General features: G+C 31.2%; 1 protein-coding gene across 1 annotated transcript in view; it reads left to right on the top strand.

The window, feature by feature from the left end:
• LOC141530406 (uncharacterized) overlaps positions 1 to 25971 on the top strand; it is a 177253-nt gene that overhangs the window by 5244 nt on the left and 146038 nt on the right. Inside the window, exon 3 of the mRNA XM_074247485.1 lies at positions 8919 to 8969. Coding sequence (XP_074103586.1) covers positions 8919 to 8969 — 51 coding nt within the window. The remainder of the gene's footprint in view (positions 1 to 8918; positions 8970 to 25971) is intronic.

The following is a 25971-nucleotide window of genomic DNA, read 5'->3' as shown; positions in this document are numbered from 1 at the left end:
TACTTTAATCAAACCGCCTGGTAATTCTTTAATTAACTTTCTAGGATGGAAAAAAATTATCTCACCCGCTTCATTAATCGATTAAGTACAGAAAAAAACATACAGTTATTCTAAAAATCGGTCCGCTGAACGCTTCTAAGTCCTTCATTACGCTACACTTAAGTCCAGAATGGAAGCAGTTAATTATAAATTATAATCATTACAAAAATAACACTTATCATATCAGTGAAGTGCTAATTAATAAGTTTTTAAGCCGAGGAAAAATTTTATTAATTATATCCTTTTATATACACAGAAGACCCCGGGAATTTTACACTGTCTTGAATATAGAGTCAGATAAAGATTCTATTTCACTTTAAGCATTAACTCTATACATTTTTTCATGGTATGAAAATCGATCGGTATAATTTTTTTCCTTTTTTTTTTTTTTTTTTTTTAAAACTTTGTAAATTACAAATTTTACTCTTGAAATACAAGAGAATTTCCAGTTGTTATTATTCGTATTAAATTTAATTAATACATTGTTTTTACACTTCTGAAGTTTAAAACAAAATTTAATTTGTTTTACAAAATAAATTAATTTCATTCTTTATCATGTATTTCAATACCAAATTTTACATTCCATAAATATTTAATTTTTCTACTTCATTTGCTGCTAATTTTTTATTCAATTAATTTAAAAATTCTTCATGATATCATAAAAGTAGGAAAAGTTAATAAATAATAATAAAAAATTACGCGTTTATTTCATCAATGTTTATATTGTAATCAGACATCTGTAAAGTAATCAATTATTTATTTACATAACTCATACCAGAACAGATTTTGATATTAATATTGCATAAAATAATTAATATGCTTCAACAACAATCCTCCACAAACTAAATCAAAATCTACATAATCATGTTTACACATAAATTTCAATTATAATGCCAAAAATCATGACATTAAATTTAACGCCAACCCCAAAGGATTAAAAATGATAAAAAATTCTTTACTGCCTCCATAGACTGAAATAAGTTTCTTAACGATTTATAAAATGAAAGCAGCTTATCGGCCTTAACCTTATAGACCAAAAACTACTTGGAGCTTGATAGCCATCGCAATATATTTTAAAATAAAAGTCTCATAAAACGGTGTCTCTACAAATGGATTTTTGTTCGTTAAAAGAGCTCATTAAAGATAACAGGGTCGAGAGTCTCCGACTGGCAATTTCCGTCAGCTATAATATAATTCTTCTTTGTTTTATCCCTCCCAGTTAAATTATCTTCTCATTTTATATTTTACACACCCACCCACATACACATACTCATATTAAAGTTAAAGCTGATGCTGGTACTAAGGCGGCCATGTTCACTCCATTTATATCCTCTACTATTTATTACTCATTTATTCGGCACTTATCGAACAAGTCAATAAGTTTGTAACAAGTAAAGCAAAATGGTGAAATGAGGCGTGAGCACATGTGTGTCACAACAAATTGATGTGCTTTCAGTGTTCAGCTTTCAGCATTCTTCTACTTCAACATTAACGCTAAAACTTTTTGAAACGAAACGTCTATTTTGCAAACGCGATTTTCGCGTTACAGCAGTTCAAATTTTCTAAGCGATCGATTTTAGATTACATCAGGCTGAAGTTGAACGAGGATCAGAAAAATTTGTATGAGTGATGCTTTATAGTTTATCCGGAGGTATTAGAGTAGATGTCCTGTGTAATATAAAAATGGATGGACTACAAATAGAAGGGTGAACGATCGCATCGAATTTTTATTGCAGTTCAATCTACAGTCCCATTGTTTTACGACTCGACTGTCAATGCGCTTGTCCATTCGAGCAGTCCCGCGCGATCGGCTTACATTTGGCTAAACTTTATTCATTATTGAGCTTTTTTTCCATTTGTTTGTCTTTATTATTTTATTGATATTCATTCAAGTTTGGTATAAGTTACCTTCGGCACAAAAGGCGCTAATGAACGAGAGTGATTATGTTGTTACAAAAATGAAGCAAACATGAACGCAATTAACGTCGGGAAATTTGAACGTGATATAAATCATACAGATGTGCGAAGATAATGTAATTGAAATTTGCAATTGCTGGTTTTTTTTTGTTTGCAAGTACCGTTGGTGTATACGAGATGCTAATTGTTTCAGGCTTGCGTAAATATTAGTGCAACAGTGAGCAAATTAAAACGGATGCCCCTCTGGTTACTCCTGTATTTGGTTTCATTTCATTCATTTCAAAATTCTCTTTTTTTTACCTCCAGCCTCTATTTTCATTTTTATTTTTATTCTGTACGGTTACTTTTGACGCTCACCGGCATCAGCGGGCGCATTAACATCAATAGCACCAGAACCAAGTATCAATGTATGAATCTATATATAAGTATATGTGCATTTGTGTGGATATAATAGTGTATATGTGGTTCGTATTATTCCTTTTGTTTCTGTTTTCACCTGTCAATTCAGCGGTTTTTTCCATTTTATTTTCTAGCTTTTCTATAGTCATTTCATTTCTAATTTCTCCGGAAATATTTCTGTGGTTATTGTAACCCATCAGATCACCATCGCGTTTACACCCGTTAACCCGATTCTATTCTAACAAAAATAGAGCACAAAAAATACAACTATAACCATAAAAGGTTAAAATAATATCTTCGATATTTTTTTGTAGAATAAAAAAATAAAAAAAATAAATAGATAACTGCCCGTGAAAAAATGTTCTTACATGACTTGATATATCTTAATATGGCCTGATATGTGCGTATATAATTTTTAATATGTCAATACATGATTTGATGGGTCTCGATCTAAATAATTTTTCTTTCAAGCCGCATGAGGATATATCAAGAAATTTATGACCATGTCAGGATATGTAAGACCCCATAAAAAAATCAACAATTTATCGATATTTTTTTTTTTTCCAAAAAAATTCTTATCAACTTATGTTAAAAAAGTAATTCTTATTATTCCAACGAATATAAAAATAATATAGTAATGCACTTCTGTTCCATTAGAGCGACAAACATAAATCCTTTTAATACCTACTAAAGTCCATTTTAAAATACCTAATGACTTGTAAAAATAATTCAAGACCATACTAATCTTTATCCGGTAAATCCGAAGTTTCAATAATAATAAAAACAACTAAAAAGTTTTTGGAAAGCTCTGGGAGGCAAAGATGCAAATTCCCGTCGAGATTATTTGATTCACCATTTCATTTGATATTCTCTTCTACTTGCGCGTTGTCGAGGTACTCATCGCTCGGTGTACTAACTACATCCATATTCACATATCCATAAAATATACACCCACATCTCCATACAAAGTTAGCAGAGCAAAGCAAAGCTGAGAACGAGCTCTATTTATCAGTACTCTTACCTATATTACTAAACCCTTGGACGATTTGTATTCGTCCGTGCGCAACACTAGCTCCACCCTCTCACCGTTAATTCAGCTTTACACTTATCGAGGATTTTATTTCGTTACAATTATTTATCCTGTTGGTTCGCTCGATTGCCGCCTCTTCCACCCAACTAGACATTATCCACCAGCTACTTGTTCCCTCATTCCATCCTAATTTTTTTTTACTTCCCAGCTTTTCTTCTCGTACCAGTTTTTATTAAAACTTATACATACTTATTCTTATACTGTCGGAAAAGGAATTGGCTGAGCCGAGATCGGGCTACTCAACTTCTCCGTCCCCGGTAGCACCCTGCTGTAATATTCCAGGCATTGATACGATTGGGTTTCATTGGATTGAATTGGATTGGATTAAAGGGAAATTTATTCTTATCGCATCTCATCGAGAATCCGTGCCAACCACTCGGTGTATTCCATTCTCTATTCGAACCTCAACCCCAACCCTCTATTCTCGAGTCCTTACTCTCGGCTCCGACTCTCCACACTCGACACTCGACACTTCATACTCCACACTCTCGGCACTCCAAACAAACCCTGGCTGTCGTGAATAATAGTATTGAAGCCAAAGCAAACATAATTAACATCATGGTGAATAAAGAAAACTCAAGAGCTAACTACCCAGCTCTCGCTACTCTCCTATCTATGGCAGCGCCGTGCCGCGGGGGTTTAAACTGCGAGCTAATGAAAACACCCAGTCGTTTCATTCAGGAAACTTTCAAAGAAGCCACACCTAATTGACCTATTCAACTTAATAAACGCACATATACTGGATATATGATGCTGATACTGATATAACTCTCTTACTTGCTCTTTGCAGCAGAGAGTACTTGCGTATAAGCTATGGGTGTCAAATCATACGTGATAAGGCATCTACCACAACCTCGACCTTTATTCCCATCATCAGTTATTTATTTATTGATTATTTATTTATTAACTTTTCGTTTAATCAAAAAAAATTAAATTAATTATTGATTTTATAATAATCAGTAGGTCACTTCAAAATATTGCGTATAAATTTTTTTTTTTTTTTTTTCTGGGAAATACAAACTCTCCTCAAGCTAAGGAAAATATATTTTTTTTTTGCTCTACTCTATTCGACATTGTTATCTCTATAATCATAATTAAAATTCTATTGAACTTAAGAAAGATTGAATTATTCATTATTCCTTAACAGCAAAATCAAATTAAAGAGTTCCCTTAGACTAATATTGTACAGTAATATATAATTTTTAGGTACGTACAATATCAATCACTATCACATTTCATACTTAGAGAAGGGGAAGAATGACATCGCGTATTGACTAATATATGATGCGATTATTTGTGATTGACTCGTAATAAATCAATTAACGTGCTAATATACATGATCTGTGCAAAATCAATATGATTAACTATGCACTATTGGATGAGATAATTATTCTCAACATTAAAGCAGACACAGCAAAGTTTGTTTTATCTAATGACAGATGCAATGAAGAGCAAGTATAACAAATCATTGAGATTTAATTTTTTAGTGAGATCATTTAATTTTTTGAATTTCCAAAGCTGGAAAAATTTTTTAATTGAAAAAAATCCAAACTTTTCATCGGAATTGAATTTTTTCATTTGGTTAATCAAATCGCAACGCCACTAACAACTACCGCTGTGGGTGGTTGGTGCTTTAAATTGTGACGTTAGTTTAATTTAACGGTGCGGTTTAAATATAAATTGAATTTAGTATTTATTTTCCAGAAATCAAACGGGAAATTAATTGAAACATATGGAAAACCACGCTGTCGAATAGAAATAGGTTAATGTATGTCTGCTGGACGAGTAATTGTTAGTGGTGTTCCATGTATCCATACACTCACATACACATTATAGGATATTTGTTGTATTGACGGGATATTTGTAGTGGTAGTGGTAATGCCAATGCTCGCAGTGAACACGGCAACATTTTGCCTACAGTTAAATCACGTTAAAATGACAATTTTATCGACTACTCATAGGATTATACAGAAAAAAACATGCAGACGGTTTTCATCCGTGCAAGTCCTCGGTCGGATATTGATTACCCGTCGAATTTTTTTGCGCAACTCGTTCCTGCTTTTATTCGCTCGTCAAATTTTACAGTCAAATATACATCATATATATTATGCCTTATACATTATCAATCCAACTTTTTTTAAACTTTTACATTGAACAGTTTTATTGTTATTTTATCGGTGAGATGATACCGTAATTACTCGCTGGCTGTGTACAATCGCGTTATGTCGAAGTGTATTAAGTTGCTTGAATATTCTGACGTTTAACAAATGGCTCTGTAGGAATTCATAGAGTTTGTGTGATTTCGAGGGTAGTATCAATGATTTATCGTTAAAATTTGATTTATTGCAACCAGTAAATGAATTTTGAATACGATTAGTTAAATTATACGGCTCGGGGGAGAGATATTGCGATTTAGAATTGTTCTGGAAGTATTCTCTGAACTCAATTGACATTTTGAAGAAGATCAAATCGGTTATAAGTCGTGCGAATAGTTTGAAAGTGTTCGAGCTTACTGTAATCTTTATTGCATTCAAGTTTGTATAATTTTTCATTATTATAACTCAATTCAAAATTATTTGTGCTGTAAAATTTGGATCGAAAATAATTTTGCTGATTTTTTTAAATGCAAATTTATTTGTTTATAAAATTATTATCTAAAATTTAAAGCCATGTTCAAAACTACAAACTTCAAAAAGTTTTAATTTTGCAAAGTTTCGATTGATCAAAGTCACAACTTTGAAAGTTCAATGTCTAACTTTTATAAACTAAATCCAATCTCTTAAAATTTATGGAGAGTTAAAAATAATTCTAAAGAAAAATCCTGAGTATTTAGAAGAAGAGTTCTTTAAAAAATAATTAAAAGTCTATTGTTAGAAGAATTTGATCCCAAATCATTATAAAAGATTGAAGGAAAAGAAAGGAAAGAGGATAGAGCAAGAACATTACACTAATAGCAAGGACCTAACTATTAAGAAAAATAAATCGAAATTACAGCCGTAATTAGACCGCGCCCCACTTGATAAAAGAATTACCGGGAGTACTAAATTCATTTAATTAAAACGTGGCCGGGTTTATTAATTATTTACACCAACAATTTGAGCTTTTGAGAAGTTTTTTTTTTATCGCGATATTAGTGAGTCTGTTGTTACACCGAACAAAAAGGTAGCTTTTCGTCATACGATAAGAAAGAGGCTTACCCTGGTGTATGCCGTACGCCGCTGGCTACGTAATTACTGAACTAGGTCGAGCACCTTCGGCACTTAATTTCCAACGCGGTAACGTCGATAATAGCAGGGTGAGCTCGTCCGGGGAAATATTGGGACCAACACCGTCAACCTATGATCACCGACTCTCCATGCCAACCCAGAAATTGCCCCTTCCCCTTTTCGCATTTTATTTACCAAATTTAAAGCTATAAAATAAAATTCATACTCCGGTACTCCTATTGTCCCCGTATTTCATCAAAAGTACGGACATCCCTGTTACAATAGATTGTACCTAGTAACCTTTTTATCAAGTTTATATCCCGTTTCAGTTTACACCTCACTGAATTTTCTTTCCTTACTATAACGATGTCTTCAACCTTCTTTTCATATTCTCAATACGATACGTCTTCAATATTCTTGGTATCTTATCAGTTTTAACTTTCAGTACATTTTTACTCTTTATAATTACTATTTATTTTTTTTCTTTCTAAAAAAATAAAATTAATATGATTTTTTAATTTTTTCAAGAAATATGTACATGTATTTTTATTTTATTACTTGAGCTTCAGACTTAGATTTCTTGTAAGGAGACTACTAAGCAATTATTCGCCCTCTGTCGAAAATTTTAAACACTACTTTTTGTGGAAAAATTATAAATGGACATATATCACTATATCACGCTTAATATAAATAAATCAAGTTAGATCAGAACATATAACTTGATATAAAATTTCCTGATGTGGCTATAGAAAATTTTTTTACAGATTCGCTTATGTAATAGTCTTAGTTATGGCGGAAAAAAATATTCGACGGTTGACCTTCTTTAGTAAATAATCAACCACCACCCTCTATCTTCTTTGTCCTAATGAGAATCAATATTCTTCAGAAGGTGCCATTAGACCTTAAGTCAAATTTTGAACAATTTAACCAACCGATAAATTTATCTGTCCTTTGATATTGACGAAGAATTTTCCCTTTGGCATCAAATCTGTTCTTAATTACAATCCGGAGAATTATCATTTAGACCTGAGGCTGAGTTTCTACTCGGCTGTAATCAAACATACTATCTGTATCTGCAGCCTCTCTTGATCTTAGAATCTTCGGTTTAAGTCTAGCCTCAATAGGAAGCTTTTCCAAGCAACAGTGAGCCAAAGTTATCGTCTTAGTTTGTTTAGTCTCCCAAGAATTGACGGCAGACCAACACGTTAAGGATAATCGTAATAATTGAACTAATTGCGAGATGCAATTATTCGGAATTAATTGGTATAAACCGCTTAATTATCACGTAGTACCATCCTCGAGGACAGCAATCGGTTCGTATTGCTTGTACAGACAGAAACAGTCACAGAAACTGAACAGAGACGGAGTGACAGCTGCTAGAAGCCAGGCACTAGACGCTAGACGACAGAGATGATGATGATGATAATGATAATGCTGAGGGTGGGCCTGGTTCTGGTTCTGCATACTATCGCAACAGACATTATATTGCATTACACTAGCACATACCAGGTCTTCTGTCCTTCCCCTTTATACTGGTGTACAGTACAGGGTCAGATAACTAACGTTACGCTCTCACTTGCCATCTAGTCACGGGGGACTTGTACTGTTACGGGTTGTCCGCCCTTGTCTTGTTCTGTCTCTTGTATTGTACACATCCCATTCATCCCTTTCCACGGCTGATACAATTTTGCAGTGTGGTACATGCTCCGGCTCACTCGTTTGTCCCGATGGATCAATTAAGATTTACGCGCTCCCCGAGTACAGCTTCGTGACAGTGCCACCATCACATTTTTCTTCAGCTCTGCCCATTACCTTCGGCATAATGTCGTACGGTTGTTTATTCTGTTTTTCTAATTGCTAGCTTAAGGTTTATGGAAAATTATTGCGGGTGGTGAATATTTATGGTCTGTTTTTATTTATATTTTTTTTTAGAAACCTAGAAAATGGTCAACTTTACAATTGGATAATTTTAAGCTCAATTTATTGCTAAGTTGAGTATCAAAACTTGAGAAAACACTACATTTTAAAGATTTCCTTATTTTTCCGGAATATCTTAAAATATATTCAAATCACAAATAATTTTTTTGATTAAAAATTATAGAGCATAAAATTTCCTACAAATTTTGTGCCAAGCAATTTTCACCCATTTCTATTTGTTTCAGTAATAAAACGCTCCAAAGTTGTATTACAAAATTTCTGTCAACTTTGCAAAATGTAGAATAATTTTTAAAATATAAAATTTATAAAAAAAAATTTTATTATTTCAGAGCAACAGAAGCCAGCCCGCCATAGGACTAAAGCACACGCCGAAAGCTAGGGTAAGTCTCAACATATTTTTACAACATTTACTTTGCCCATTTTGTTTATTTCATTAAACATTATTATTCCACCATCTGGATAAATATTTAATGTGTGTATTGTTAACAATAACGAGTCAAACTTGCGACGGCTTTGACAAAAGTTTTGGTCCGAATTACGAGTTTACAAGTTAAAATTTAGTCTGGAACACAGTGCAACGTTCAGAAGGGTCGCAAGGGGTGGGAAGTGAGCTGGGGGTTTACAATGAAGTTATGCAGAGCACCCGTGATGATTAATTCAAGGACTAGTCAAGCTTGCCGGCTCTCGCATATCTCGCGGTTTAGCAGTAGACAAACTACAAGACAGTGTAGTGCAATTCGTACCGTAATGTGTCGAAAAAATTATCAAGCGAAAAGTGGGACAAGAAGGAGGAAAACGGAGAAAGGACTAAGTTGGTAAAAATGCAACTCCTAACCACTGACGTGAATTCAAATTCGTGCATGAGTGCCCTCACATTTTTAACCAAAAGAAGTCGGTGTCTTCTGTACAAAGGTTCTACGGTGTATAACTCTTTTTTATCCGCATCACATCCTTCTTAGTGTCTCTACATTTTATTTTAAAAATATATATATCTACACTAGTACTAGTGTATAGACAAATACTAGCTTTTTTACAACTTTAGCTCTTCAAGTAGTTTCTGTATTTTCGATCTGTTAAAACTTGATACAAAGAAATGGTGAAGAATGTTTTTATTCTTTTAAAAAGTCGTCTCACTTTTATGTCTTACTATTGTTCGCGATCCTCAATGCTAGATGTTTTGTTTATTTTTATCAGGATAATATAAATGAATATTTATTCGCGCTCCGATGGGAAAATACCATTTACTCAGAAACAGCAAAAATATTTTTCTTTTCAAATCATATTTTTATAATATCCGAACTATTTTTATAACTTGTTTTTGTTCCAAAACACTCAAGAATATAAAAAAAATTAGAGAATATTTTTTTATCCGAGAGCTTTTTTTTCAATTTTAATAATAAATGAATGAATTAAGAAATTATGGATGCTTATTTTCAAAGTCTATTTGAACTTTAAATTAACTTTAATTGAATATTTACAGAAGATAAAACCCAGAAGTGAAATGAATAAAAAATCTTTTTTTATGAAGAAAAATAATTCACAATGAGGTAGATTTTTATAGAATTTCAAATATTTTAAAAAAGTTTAATTTTTTTTTAATGTCCCCTTTTATTAAAAAGTATAAAGGCAAAGTTTCCTCAGTTAACATTAGTTTTATGACCGAACATAATTTTATAATGAAAATTTTGCGGAGATTAATACGAAAATTTCTACTAAATCCAAGCATAATATCATTATTATCATTATAATTAATCTAACTACTTTAATGAAGTAAAGTTTACCCAAATAAGTGAAATGTATACGATTATTTAGTTCACCGGAGTGGTATGTTTCTGTAACCTGGCAGACTATCATCTATTCCATTTCCAACGCTTTACATAGCCGAATCTAGAATGTCCTCTTTACTTCACTTCATCTTTCGCGTATCCTGTTAAACATTAAACGTATAATATTTTACATCCACACAACATTTGCTCGGCGCAAAGAGCCAGCATATCGTCTTTGTGTCTCTTGTATTTTCCACTACGCTCGCATTATAAATTTTCTCTATTTCACCGTCATCACCGCGTTCATTTCACGGAAATCTCTGAACCCAAAGTGAAACAGAATAGAACTAAGTGAAAAGAGAAAGGAAAATGGTCGCAGTGTTTAAACTTTTGGTGAGTTAAAAAAAGAAATATCTTGAATAAAATAAAAAACATGATATTATATCATTATAGTGCAGCATAAATACTAAATGCGAAACATTACTGCATAAATAAAACAATGTTTTCCGGTGAAATGGTAATTCACATTGGTTACTGGTGGATAATAGCGGATTGTTGCCACTGACGAGGAATGTAAATGAGTAGCTGATGTAGTGTGGCGTGTGTCCTTTGCGGGCCAACAAATTGGTACCGAGCTTGTAATTATCATTACAAATGGTACCCTCGACGCGTCGAGTTATGTATACACTGGCTACAACTACAAGTACAACTACTGAATCTAGAATTTCTGTATTCGGTATTCCGCACTACGCTCTTCTTGAGACTCTGTAGCTTCATCTTTACCTCAAACTCCGGAATTTCTATCTTCCATCTTCATCCCTCGAGTATTCCAGTCTTCCCCTTCCCAACACTCGGGTTATGTGTTCATAGATATGCAAATGTCTCCAAACATACGAACGTTACTATAGTAATATTGTAATGTATAGACTCGCATGATTGGTTATTCCTCAGCAAACAAATGTAAATTCAATAATATTCATATTTTTTTTTATGCTCATGTAAGTTTACCCCACTAAATCATACCTTTCTTTCAACTACATTAATTCAATCGTGTGTTATTTATATCAAAAATTTTCTTCTTACGTCAGAAGAAAATTTATTCCTTCTTTAATTTAATCATATTGAAAAAATTCCTTACATGTTTGGAAGTTGATTTTATTTAGAATTCAAACTTGAAAAAAATAAACTATTTTATTTTTACAATTACGTTAATGTCTTCTATTATAACTTCACTTTAAGATTTTTTTTAAATTTCCGGAATGGCTATCAATAGAGTTTAAGCCCCGGTTAAAATAGAGAAAATAATAATATCAATTTCTTTAATGTCAATGTTAATAAAAGAAGCAAAGAACGAGGCATTCACATCTAATATAAATTCAATTGATCATATAATACTAAATTCAGTACAATTTATTTACAAATCATTTACAATATCAGAAATTTATTTCTATTTGAACCTCTGAGAATTTTAAATTTAGAAAAAAAAATTCGCCAGCATCGATGCTTCGTAATTTTTTTTTTTTTTTTAAATCAGTTCATTTGATAATTAATTTTACTTAAAATAAATATCAGATAAGTTCTTCGAGAGGTTCACGAAAATTATTTTTATCTACAACTTAACATCTTGAATTTAACTCTCTTGTAGCGAAACAATTTAGCGATCTTGCGCCCTTCGTCGGATATTTTTAAAACTACTTTAGCTCGAAAAATTATATGTAAGAATTCCTTTTCAATTGAAACTATATTTTATTTAATCAAGATAAAAATAGAGAAAACAAGATTAAATATCTAATACTTTCCTAACTATAGCCGAACGTACTATTCCATCTTTTCAATATTTATTAATCAGTTTGATATTTATAGAACACTGAATTATTAATTCCCGAGAAAATTGCTTTAAGAGCCGTTATAATAAATTGAAAATAAACTACTGTTGGTTTTGAACGAAGGTAGACTTTAATTAAAAATATTCAGACGAGATGGAAGAGTTTATTAAAATATTTATTTGAATAAATGAAAGTAAAATAGAAATGGCGATATAATTGTTCGAGTAAAACTCAATATCACTATAGAATTAATGTAGAAAAATGTCGGATTAATTAATGATAATAACCGCGATATGAAAGTAAAGTCACCAACTGTGCCCCCTTTTCCGCCCGCCCTTTCATCACCGAACATTTTAATTGACATGGGCTGCAATGATGAATTGAATTGAGAACACGGGTTTATTTGAATCGATTGATTTTGACCATCAACTAATTTTGCTCAGCCGAGAGTCAATGTCCTCGTTGAGGCGCGGAAATTTAAAAAAATATAAAAATAAAAAAAAAGTTAAATGAAATAAAGCGATGGTAGGACACGTTGAGTTCGTGGACTGACGTAGGGATAAAAATACGCGGGAAACGTGGTTCGTCCATTCATCCATAGAATAGAGACAGCGTGAGCAAAAAAAGCAGCGAGTGAGTAAGCAAGTAGCTTTTTGTAACACCGAACTCCTACACTACTCAAACTTACACTGGTGTCTATGTTTGTCCAAACTAAAGCACCACGAAAGCGCAAGTCTCTTAGCAGCTGCAAAAACTTATATTATCACTGAACAAATTTTGTATGGAAAACAGTCTAGTCTTCTCCAGTTTCAGATCCAATCGATCTGCTTTTTCAGGAGTAATTTTTTTAAGCTTCAGATAACTCGGGATAATTAAAAAAATTCTGGTTCATTCAACTCAGCCTTATTTTCACAGGCTCCTGTGATTCCTCTGATTCTTCTTTCGTTTGTTGTTTTTAGGTATCACTTTCGTTTGACAAAAACCCAAACGCAAACACACACCCTCTTCTGCAATACTTTTAGTCATTCGACATTCATCCAGATCTATTTCATCGGATTACTAAAACTATGCGTTCGTACGAGGATTTTACCATTCTTTTTACTTGTTTTGTGTTTTTAATTAATTTACTAGACTACTGACTGCTGTACAAATAGATCATGTGCAATTCATCAGTTGGATATTTTCAGTTCATTAGCTTTTGAACTTAAATGAGGAAATCCTTTATTTTAAAAAAGGTAAAAAGGTATTTTCAGTCTGATATTGATTACACCTTCAACAAATGTTGTAAATTTTTGGATCCAAAATTAAATGTTTTTCTAAAAATTAAAAAAAACTTGAACAATAATGCAAAAACACCGTTAACTTTTGAAACAAGCTTAGAGCGAGCCATTTTTCAAATTTTTTTTAACATTCTGCTCTCCAACCAGTCCGTCGGGAAATCCGAGTGGTCAATCCCCGATATATATCAGCCCTAGGCCATCATAGGTGCAAATAGTTCGAGTGTCGAGCAAAGTTATCCCCGTCTCGTGAGAGAGTTTCGAATTCGCTGGACAAAACTGACGTATAACTGAAAATAACTTATAATATGGCCTCGTTGGTTTTTAAAGCTCTGAAAAACAAAAAATTAAAATTTGCAAAGAAAAATACTGAACTTTTTGTTATTCTACGTTTGTTTTTACCCTAGTTTAGCTTCAATTTGCTCTTACTTTGAATTAAACGAACAAAAAATTGTGGTAATTTGCTGAAAAGTATAAAATACACGATATGATTTATTAGCCACTTTTATCTCAACTTTTAAAAAGCCACTCACGAGGCATTGTTGAAAAAAAGGAGAGAGAGGAAGTTTAAAAATGTCTCGACGGACTTATTTAGCCGTAATGTCTCTCTCTACAGTTTGTAAGGCAACTTGCTGGTGAAAGTTTATCGTTTTAGCGTTAAAGTATTTTCTTAAGTGATAAAACCCATGGTGTATTGCCGACGTTAGTGGCATGAAAGTTCTTGAGTCAGACATAAACTTGATAAAATTACTTCTTGAACGATGTCAAATAGTTTTATCTCCTGCGTTGCGACAGTTATGATGGATTAAATCAACGACATTCATCCATGGGTGATACTACAAGCTACTAGTTCAACAGACCTGACTTTTACACAAAAACTAAGAGTAAAAATGAAATACAGTTTGATAAATCCATTCATATGTCTAGACCATAAGCACACTGTAATAAGTTTATCCGTGTTATTTAAAAAAAAAAAAAAAAAACACATTTTGGAATAGATTTTTAATGAAAAAAATGTGAGTTTAATGATTGAGCTTTTACTCACAATTATTAATTAATAAATTGAGTAAATAGTCAAAAAATTAAAATATTAAATGTTTTTTCCTAAAATTATAAATTCTTATCTTCAAAAATATTCCTCTGTTATCCGAAAAAATGCCATTTTCATGTACAGTAAAAAAAATTTGCTCACAATTTTTCTTTAAAAAAATTTACATTAAAAATAACACAATAGACTCATTATTCTGTGGTGATGAAGAAAACAAAAAAAAATGAGTTGTTTATGATCTAAAAATAACGAATAAAAGTCTATATAATCAAAGAGTGATTGAATTCTATTGGTTCTTTCAGAGCAGAGGAATTTAAGTTAGTTAGCGTATAAAAAATTTATAAATCAAACGATACTTACCGGAGAGGAAGTTTCTCTATACAAGTTAAATTGGTTTTGGGCGAACGAGGGTCGAATAGACGTAAAGATCGATTGGTAGACTTATCGATAACTCTTGTAGTACGTGGACTTTGTAGAATATTCAAGTGAAGGGAGCCAAGAATGAGAAAATGTTGGATCGTGCTTTGAAACTAGTCAATGCTGTTATGTCTTAGCTCTGATGGTGCTTCTGCTTCAGCTTCTGCCTCTCTAGTACTCCAGTCTCCTTTGCTTCTGTTGTGGCTGCTAGTGGTGGTAGTCGCGGTGTGTGTATACCAACTTTAAACGCAACTCGTGTCTTGTTCAGACAGCTCGGGAATTCACCTGTTCACAGGCTTGAAGAATTTCATCCCCGTCATTCTCTCTTGCTTTCACTTGATATAGAACTCCGAAGTCTAGATATAGATATAGATATAGACAGCAAAAGCAGTAAGTGGAAGTGTGATCGTAAATGTAGATGTAAACTACTAGCTGACTGCATTTTAATACCAACAGCATGATATCCAACACATATGCGCTTTGGCTTTCATATTTTATGTATCCATCATATTATATTATATTAAGATAATATCGCGAACGGAAAATTTTTTTTTTTAGTTTTATATTTTTTATCTGTATAAATCAACATATGTATTTTGTATTTAACTTTTCATTTTGGACTGCACATAGTTTAAAGGGATATTTGATGTAGAGTAAATATTAACATGTTTTCGTTCTTCTATTTTTATCACTATTTTATATTGGAATATTTGAGCATGGTTTATTAAATTCCACACGTATGTGTTTCAGTAAAAATATTGAGTTTAGTTTTGAATTTTAGTTCAGTTTCAGCGGGTTGTAAAAAATTATAAGCTTGAATTTTTTTTTTTCGGGGCGATACTGATAGTAATAATAAAAGAAAGAGGAGGGATCGAAGTAAATTTTTTAGCGTTAGGCTACTTAGACAGTTTTGAAGTTGGAATATCTGCTGGTTCTCCGTTAGATGACTTTGCTGTAACTTATTTTTACTATAAAGAGTTAAATAGGGCAAGGAAAATAGAAAAAATAGAGCTTGGCGCTCAGCTTAATTTTTTATGATAGAAGTTCGTTTTAACAAGAAAAAAGTTATTAATAACAGTTGAGAAAATTTGAATTTTTTAGTTCTTTACTTTCAAAAAATTCGTAAAAAATAATGGAAGGTTTTAATTATTAAAAATAGATTTATCTGATAATTTTAAAGGATTTAGAAGAATTTTTTCAAAATTTCATTTAAAAAATTCAAAGTGATTATTTTACAAAAAGAAAAAAATCATTAATAATTAAAATGAAAATTTTTTACAAGTTTTTAATAAAAATAAATTTATAACATTAAAGAGGATAAAATGAATTAGTGAGAATGACAAAAACACCCGAAGTGATAATGAGTAACACTAGGCCCTGGTTGAGCACTCGTAAATACAAGTACGCAGACAACATCTCATTAGCTGTGAAATTAAAGTAGTGAATGTATCCACAAAGTAATAACAGAGTTTGAGTACGAAGTAGTTGCAAGAGACGTTGATTGTGAGAGTGACTAGTGTCTCGCGTCTATCTCGAGTTTGTTCACGGTTTGATAAAGAATTAAGAGTCTAAAGTTTCTGTAGAATAGAAGGTTGTAGAAGGAAAAGCAAAGAAGGGTTAGGTTCGACACCGAGGACGGGAGTTGAAGTCGTACCAGAGTAATCGACTTTTCTGATCCGAATAAGCCCAAGAGCTCGTTCTCAATCCTCATCCTTATCTTCGTCTCGGCCATACCCCACTCATCCATTTGAACTCTACTGTCCCATCTCGGCAGCCCGTATCCTCCTCTAGTGGCATACATTTTCAACATATTCGTTGGTTTGCCAGCAACTTGCAACACTTTTTATTCGGTACGGACTTTTTTAATTTTTTTCACTTACTATACCAAAAACGCTCTAGCTCAAGCTCCGCTTTCCCTACCCGGTAATCCCACTCTTTGGCTCTCAACTCAGAGCCTCATTTTTACTTTTTATTTTTATTACTACTACCATTATTTTTATTTTTATCCACTTTTCCCCGCTCACCTCTGACTCTTGATGGAATTGGACGATATATAGTAATAACGGTGCATTCACCCACAACTTCAATATCCTCGGGTCTTTAGGACAAAGACCGTGTCGTATGCTCCAGAGGTGAAAACCGTCTGGTTTTATATTTAAAAACATTTTAACGCCCATTTATATACTTCAATTGATTTTCATTTATTTTGCAAGTAAAAGCAAATTATTGAGGAATAGGAAAGCAATCATTTTAAAAAATTGGATCGGGGAAACACCCGCTGGTTTTACTTTTACTTAAGTTAATTAATTTCTGTTCCTTTTAAGCCCACTTTGTTTGTTTTCATCTTGATCATTTTTATCAGCACTGTAATAAGAAAAAATTTCTTAATTTTTTTTATTAATTTCTAATTATTGAATTTAATAGACAATAATCCAACGGCTTGTGCCAATGATGAGATTTTTTTAACAAAAAATAGTAAAACTTAGGTCATAAAAATTTTTTTAACGAGACAAAAAAATTTTTCTATAGTGACCCGTTTTACCTTAAAAACAGTATCACTAAAAGATTTATACCAAGATATATGCAAAGTTCTTCAAGAACTTTATTTCACTAAATTTTTAATGCGGTCCTTTGTGACTCTCTTGTTACTTTAAATCTTAAAGTACATAAATTTCACTAAAACGACTGAAAAAAAGTAATGCAAAAAATGTCACCGTTATCTATTACTTATATTGTCACATTTGCATAAAAAATGCAAATGCGTTTTACATACCTTTTAAAATATCACCTCAAACATCACTTGTGCGTGCAATTTTTAAGAAATCTTCTGTGCTACTTGTATTATTTTTAATAAAATTATTATTTACGTAGAAAATAGAAAACTTGCAAGGGTGGGGTAATTAATTTATAGATTGGTTATTGTTAAATAAATTTACAAAAAATGCCGCAGATGAATTGACACGCACAGAAATATCTGGCTGTAAAAAAAATTCCTGTGTAGATTAATATAGATTTGCACGGGTATTTGCTGCTGCATGCATCACATGTACATTTCAGTCCACTAAATGGATTGTAGAATACTCTTTCAAATGCAACAAATAAAATTCGTTTGTATTTTATTTATTTATAAATGAATAGAGCAAAAAACTTTCCATTTATAAGGGGAATTTCAGTCAATTTGATAAAACGGAATAATTTAAAATTGTAATCCCGTGAGGTTTTATTTCATTTCAATTTAGTGAATTTGTTGCACTGAAAATTACATTATTGTAATGTAATATAATATCAGTATATAATATTTGATTACTCAATTAATAGAGCGAACCGGAAATTACATCAATATTTCCTTGATGGTATGTTTTGAATCAAAGTAAAAACAGGAACTTTTAGCTATTAGATGACATTAAAAATGATTGCGACTAAATTGGATCCATTTTTGCACGCCTCGTAATGCGAAAGTATTTTTATGGCTGTTTTATTGAAGCTGCATTTGTGGGATCATAAAAGTTCACTATATGAATTATAGACTCTTCCATAAACAACTGATTTTGCTATAAAAAAAAAATCACAGATTTGTCGATTACTTTGATTTAAACTTTCTCTCTACAAACATCGATAAGATTTGAAGGAGTTACAAATTTTTTAACTTTGTTTTTTTTTTTTTTTTTTTGGGATTGTTGCATTTTTTTATAACTAAAAAAAAAAAATCTTAAATCAAAAACATTATTTTGAAATAAGGAAAAAAATTCTCCAACTAAGAAATTTATTTTTTTTTTTTTGTATGAAGTTAATTTTTTTATCAATGGAAGCAAAATTTTAAAAAATCTAAGAATTTAATTAAAATATAATTTTGAACGTCCTTTATTTCCAATTAAATCATAAAACCTTCAGACTTTGTGGTGTAATACAAAATTTCAAGCTGAGGGACGCGAAATTCAAGAACAGAAGGTTCTCCTTGAAGATTGTCATATAACATAGCTACTATATGATATAACACTTACGGGGTGGCTGATATGATCGTAATTGAATAGAAAGCATCAGTAAAGTGCACATCAGGCGAGAATTTCAGTCTCGCTGTATGAATAACCACACAGTTTCTGCAAACGCGCTGATACGAGCATTGTGGTTTAAACAATTGGATTTTCCCATAAAAAGGTATTATATCCGCAGTTTATATATGTATTACGTATTACTTATTATGTATTATGTTATATTATTGAAAGGAACAGATAGATTCCATACACGAGTTTGGTTAAATTCTCTCTTCTCTCCGCTCTCTGCTCACCCTCTCTCTCTCTCACTATTCCGAGCAAATAATCATTAAAGCTAATCTAATTATTAGATCATTGCGGTTCACTCATAACAGTGTGGTCAGCCGTGACCTGCCGCTTTTATACGTGTGAACACAGGGGGCGACACTGTTGTCATGTCAATGTTATTCATATAATTCGTATTGCTTCCGTAAATAGACCTCTATTCGACTGTCAAAATTTTACCTGATTTATTTCTGCTCATAAATAATAGCTAGGAAATTGTCTGCATAATTTATTTTATTCTTTGAAGTATTTCACGTTTATTTTATGACGGTAATTATTAAATGAATTATTTTTTTAGGCGTGATAAATGACGTTTCATTTTTATATATACAGAGTCGATTTTTTATTCGTGAGTTTGATAAAAAAAAAATTTTTTTTTCAATTTATTTAAAACTTTATATCATCAGTTTTAATATAAAAAAATAATTAATATTAGAAAAGTCAATAAATAAAATAATGTAAAACAAAATTATTTAAAAAAATTTTTATAGAAATTTAATTTTTTTTTCACATTGAATTTCTCTAATTTTGTCAAGAAAATAATTTCAAAACTTTAATTACACTGTAGAGTGTAAGGAAACTGAAAAGTCTTTAAACTTATGTGAGGACAAAAAAAAATAAACAGAACTCTACATAGCGATACAAGTTGAAAGTAAACCGAAATAAGATGCAATAGTAAGAGAGCAAGTAAAATTCGAAATAAAAAAAAAATAATCTAACGAATAAGGGACGCAAACAAATAGCTGCCGAGAATGAGAACAGTGGAGTAATTAAGCCGGAAAAAAGTAGTTGAGATAAACAAAGTGCCCGAAAGAGACCGTAACTGAAAAAGGTGGATAGAGCTTAAAGAAAACAGTAAGTAACTTTAAAAAGGTTTACATGGAACCGCCCCTACTATGTACTATTCACTATGTACGAGCTTCAATGAACATCGTCAATGACTTTTCAGCTCATTCTTTTTGTACTGTACGCCTCTACCAAAAAGGCATAAAAAACTATCGAGTGCGCTTTTATCGCAACGTTAACTCACTGGCGTTTTACATAGCGGAGCACTCGCAGCGCTGGGTCAATACCAAAATTCCTTGCGTTCTTTCCGAGCAAAGAGCTTAAGCTCCATGTTGACCTCATTTAAATTTAAACTTAAACAAGTACATATCATCTGGTAGTCTTTCTCCTCAATAGAAAAGTACTTTAGGCATTAACTTTCAACTAATAACGCCACTCGGATAAATTTATCTTTATACATGCCCAAGATGAGAAAATTCTTTAAGAAAAATTTACACTTCTTACACCTCAGGGATGAATAATTATTTATATATTTTCTTTTATGGCTTTCCAGCCTGCTCGTCTCGTTTAAACCGAGTCGAGGAAGCGAAACCCATTAAGTATATACCACGAGGCAAACGTGATATATATTTATATATATAGCCTTTTGATTATTCTTTTGTGGAGTTTGATAGTCGCGAGAAAAATAAAGATAAAAAAATAATGGTATCATCAACCAGAAACGGAGAAACAGAGCAAGATAATGGTCTTCATTGGATAGTAAAGAGTGTATACTGTCCATATATATATATATATATATATATATATATATATATATATATATATATATATATATATATATATATATATATATATATATGAGGAGGATTGTTAAGCCCCGCCATTACCCTGTTTCTCATTTAATTCCTCGGCTCAACTATTTTCTATTACTTTCCTTCTTCTTCTATTACTCCTCTCTTTATTTATTATTTCTCTTTACTGTTGAACCAAAAATTGAAGCCAAGTAATCAAGGCTTGAATTTAAACGTCCACTTAATTTCTCAAAAATCTCGACCTAGTTTTACATGAAAATTTTAGACTGAAATAAATTTTTACTTAGCTTAAAAAAGTTTCAGATGCCAAATTACTAACAAATAATTCAAGCAATTAAGTTCAAGTTTGAGTTTGTATAAATATAAATCAATTTTTTTTTTATTTTCGTTTAATCAAAACAATTTTAAATTTTTTCGTGAATTTTGAAGATTTCTTTAATTTCTTTCATTTTTAAAGATTTTTTTTTTTTTTTTGAGAAACTGAGTGTGGGAGAGAAATTATAACTTTTAATTATTCTAAGAGTAAAAAGGTGATGAAAAAAAACTTGCATGAGAGAGTAGAAACTAAAGTATGTTCACTCAATCAATATAATAGAGTTATTAGTTGAATAAATTGTAAAACGGTTTATAAGTTAAGTGTCAAAAAATTCAAAAGTTAACTTCAGATAAGGAGAAAATTAAGAAAATTGAATAAAAAAGTTTGGAAGAGATTGACTCTTCATTGAAAAGATCAAGTTTTAAAGTGCCAGTAAATTGCTAGATTACTAACATTTTGAAGGAGCGCTTCCTTTGAAACAACTTTTAGCTGAAAACTATCATCAAATATTAATTATCTCATCATATCCGAATCATAAATTACTAAAAATTACCATTCGAAATAATTAACACATTCGAAAGTTATACTACATCACAAACTGCTGAACATATTTCGATCAATATAAATATTTCAAACTTTTCTAATTAAATTCACGTATACAGCAAACACTGACTAGTAATGCAGCGCAATCACTTCAATAAATATTAAATATATATTACATCATATCGTTTAAATATTCTCATTAATAACACTCCGATTTTGTCATATTTTGCTCGAGACTTCTACTCCAACTTTTACTTCGATCTCAATCACTACAACTAAAATTAAAGGCGATCATTATTTCGAACCCAAATAATTACCGAGGAAATTTTCAAATAGGTACCATCGTCATTTAAAGTAAAGTTTGCTTGTTAGAGTTGATTATTAAACTTATCGTCAATTTAATCCCGGAAATTTACATAAATATAAACAGCAAAGTTGTGAGTGGATTTCTCTTCCAGCCTTCCAGAATTAAATTTGCCTGCATAATCAGGCCTTCTCTTCTCTTTCTTTCTGTCCATATCTTTCGTTCCTTCTGTACCGACGCTCGCTCACTGGCTTTTACCGCTGATAAGACAGTTTACAACTTTTTCCGAGGTTCAAGGTTTCTCAACAGCCAATTCGCGTCTTAGTACAGCTGTTGTTATAATCAAATTTCTTCGAAAAAAAATTCAACTTTATGAATTAATATGTCACCTAAATTGACCAACTAAAAATAACAATCAAGTTTAATCATTCTTATCAAACAATTAAATTTCTTTTAATGATAATTTATTATTTCTTTTAATTTATTATTCATTATTTAGAACAATTAGAATAATTTTTTTTTTTTACTAAATCTGTTATTTTTTTAATATTAAACCCGTAATTAAAATTCAAGAATTTACATCTTAAAAAAAATTTTTTTACACAAAAATAAAAAAAAAAATAAAAATATTAGAATTTTTTTAATTAAAAATTTGATATATTTTTCAAATTTTACTCGATAAAATTCATTGAGTAATTTTCACACCATCAAAATTTTTCCCACTAAAACGACCACTCATTTCCACCGGCCATAAAAAAAAAATGACATTCATAATTTTTATTTCGAAGCCCGTGGGCAGTTTCGGGTCGGGAAAAAAATAATCAACACAAAAGAATATAGATGTATGAAAAAATTGGGAAATAAAACAGATAATAAATACGGGTAAAAATAATAAAAATACGTAAAGGGAGAAGGCACAAGGTGTTTTTTTAAAATAAACCGAAGGGAGTGGAACTAATACCAATATTCGAGCATTACAAGTTAGTTTGTTCGAGTAATGGGGGGCTGGGGGATGAAGGATGCGAGATGCGTGGGTGTAAGGCACTTCGAAGAACGAGAATGAGATAGAGAGGTTACTTCTCCATTTGGGCTTACTACTATACACATATAATACTTATAATACTCGGATCTCTACAAGTATATAGGTATATAGATATATATGTAGCAGTTGTGTTGTGGAAGAGCCGGTGGTGGTAGTGGTTGCGCTTAACGCCCGGTTACTACTTCTACGGTACTGTCACTTGTCAGTTGGCCACGAGCACTCGAAGCGTAACGTCTATGTCATTTTATCCTCCATTATTCTGTTAGTTAATAATTCACCGGATTTGTTTATATTCGTCGACTACCAATTGATAAATAAAAATAATTGATTTAGTTTTCCATAAAATTATTCCGGAGCATTAATGCGTCGAAATTTTGAGTTTCGCGGTTTTTTAATCGCGACTCGAGCCAAGCTCGAAGTAACTTCTGTTTACATTCTCAATCTGGGAAACTCGTTGGCATGTGGTTGAATTTTTGACGGATCAATTGGAGCGCGGAATAAAAACTTTGGCGGGAAATTTAAATTTGAGTTACATAGTGGCCGTGAACGGAATCGCTGTTGCTAAATCGGTGCATAGCAAAAGTGTCAAGAAAGCTTATCGAATATAGGCGCTAAAGGATGTGCTTACTTCCCGGAAGTTATTTTCAATCTGTGTGTCAAAAAAAAAAGTAATATTATTTTGGCCCCAGTGTGTTTTTTATAATTTATTTTGTTCGCCTAAACAAGTGGTAGCTGTTGTTATTTGTTTGTTTGTTTGTTTTTATATTTTGGTTTGTTCAGTGAATAAAATCAGAGTTATTTTATTTGAAATTTATAAAATTTTTGCCCAACAAACAAATTTACGTGACATCTATATTAAATCGAGGCTGGTGAGTTGAGAGTTTATTTTGTCGGTGATATTGTACATCGGTAAATATTTTATTTGATGACAACAATAAATTGGTCGTAATACTAATACTTACTCCGTTTTATTCTCAATGGAGACACGATATAGCCGTGGGATTTGGAAATGTCGTCAGGGTCACACTCACCTATTGACGAAGGTGTCTGTGTATAATGGAAGTCCCGCGCCAATTTATCCCCTATGGAATACACGTACAATAATAATAACAATGATTATGATACTAAAAAGTGCGTAGGCGACATTGTATTTACAGGCAGATCCCACGGCTTTACTTCTTCATGATTTATTCACCAATTTATTGTTTTACGAGTTTGTCAAAGTGTGTAACAATTTTATTAAATGTTGTATTTTGAGATTTTTTTTTTTTGAGCCAAATAGTTGGCACTTACATTGAAATTCAAATTAATTGATTAATTAAACAATGTGGATTTTTAAGCTTGGTTTAAATTGTAATTTTATAAAATATTTAATGAGTTAGAAGATTTTTTCTTTGAGGAGAAAAACATTTTTTGTGATAATAATCGGAGTAAATTTGAAAATAATTGCTTGTTTTAAAAAAATAACATTGAAAAAATTTAATTTACATGTTACAAAAGTTTTTAATGATTTTTTACAAGTAATCATTAAAAGATTATTGAGAAAAAAATAAATCAGTCTTAAAAAAAATATTTACCAATTTTGAAAATATATAATTTAAAATTTATGAAAATGTTAACAGATTAAATGAATGTATATTTGCAAGTACAAAATTTATTACAATTAATAATATTAAATTGAGCATAAATGTAAATTTGACATAAATACTAGTTATCAAACTCTCATAAACTAATTTTCATAAAAAAAAATAAGTTGGTTATTTAATTGAATATAAATAAACTCAACGTCTAAATGTGGATCTAATAAATTAATATCTGATATCAGTAAACGCAAGATTTAACTCGCAGTAGACTTAAATCAATTTCTCTCTTTATCATTAATAGTAACTACTATTAAAGCTTACTTATAGGTTAATTAAATTCAATCACCTCACTATCGACTCATTTATTTAGTCGCTATAAATCTAAATTATTGCTAAAAAAATTTCTAAAAGAAAAGAAAGTTACCCAATGAACTTTAATAAATTTTCTGTTGTACACTTTGGCAAAGAAAAACTTTGCTCGTCAAGGAGAATTATTTTTACATAATAAAATTTTCATTAAATTATAACAACAAAAGATTATTTTTCACTGGCAAATGCAGGCCTGTTTTTTAACATACACCTGCTGTGAATAATTTTATCTACATAGGGATTCAAAAGTTATCCGTTTATCGTTACAACTCGAGCACGAACACAAACAAAAAGTCAGCGTTAAATAAAATTATTAATTTTAATAAAATAATTTACTTTTTAATCTCATCATATTTTTTAAATTTCTGCTCAATAATATTAATAAAAGACAAATATTTGTCGAATAAAAATTCATACGAGGATTTAAATTTATTTGGATAGAATTCAAAATTCTTTATAGATATATACGTGTTATATATTCTGTTACGTGACCATTGTCGCAGGGATTATTTAAAATCCGTGATTCAATTCAAATCAGCACACCGTGAATTCACGCGATCTCGGGGCTGAATTTTTTTTTTTTTTTAAATACATATTTAATACATTTTTGGGTAAATACGCAATCCATCGATACAACTGCACCTTTTTAATATTCGGATTGCACAACGAGACACACGCGGTACGTCACATTGAATCGCGAGAGAGTTTAAGGCTTTATATATGTATACATAATATATAATAATACGGCCTGAATACCGGTCTAACCATTAAGTCCATTGTCAGAGTTGAAAGCCGTTCTTTTATTTACCATCTCTTTTTTATTTCCACCGGATGGATGTGCAGAATTTGAGATCGTTTCACTTCTCCCATGATTCTCTGGTATTCCTTAGACTTAAATAAAAATATTCCAACCAATACATTAATATACAAATAAATATACAATATAGTTCATGTAATATGTTTACAAAACAATTTAA

The sequence above is a fragment of the Cotesia typhae genome, unplaced genomic scaffold (assembly GCF_013202065.1).
Source record: "Cotesia typhae breed Kobodo isofemale line unplaced genomic scaffold, CoteBio_Ctyphae contig_5, whole genome shotgun sequence".
Classification (NCBI taxonomy): Eukaryota; Metazoa; Arthropoda; class Insecta; order Hymenoptera; family Braconidae; genus Cotesia; species Cotesia typhae.
Note: the sequence above shows the minus strand (reverse complement) of the source record. Positions and strands in the feature narration are given on the sequence as shown.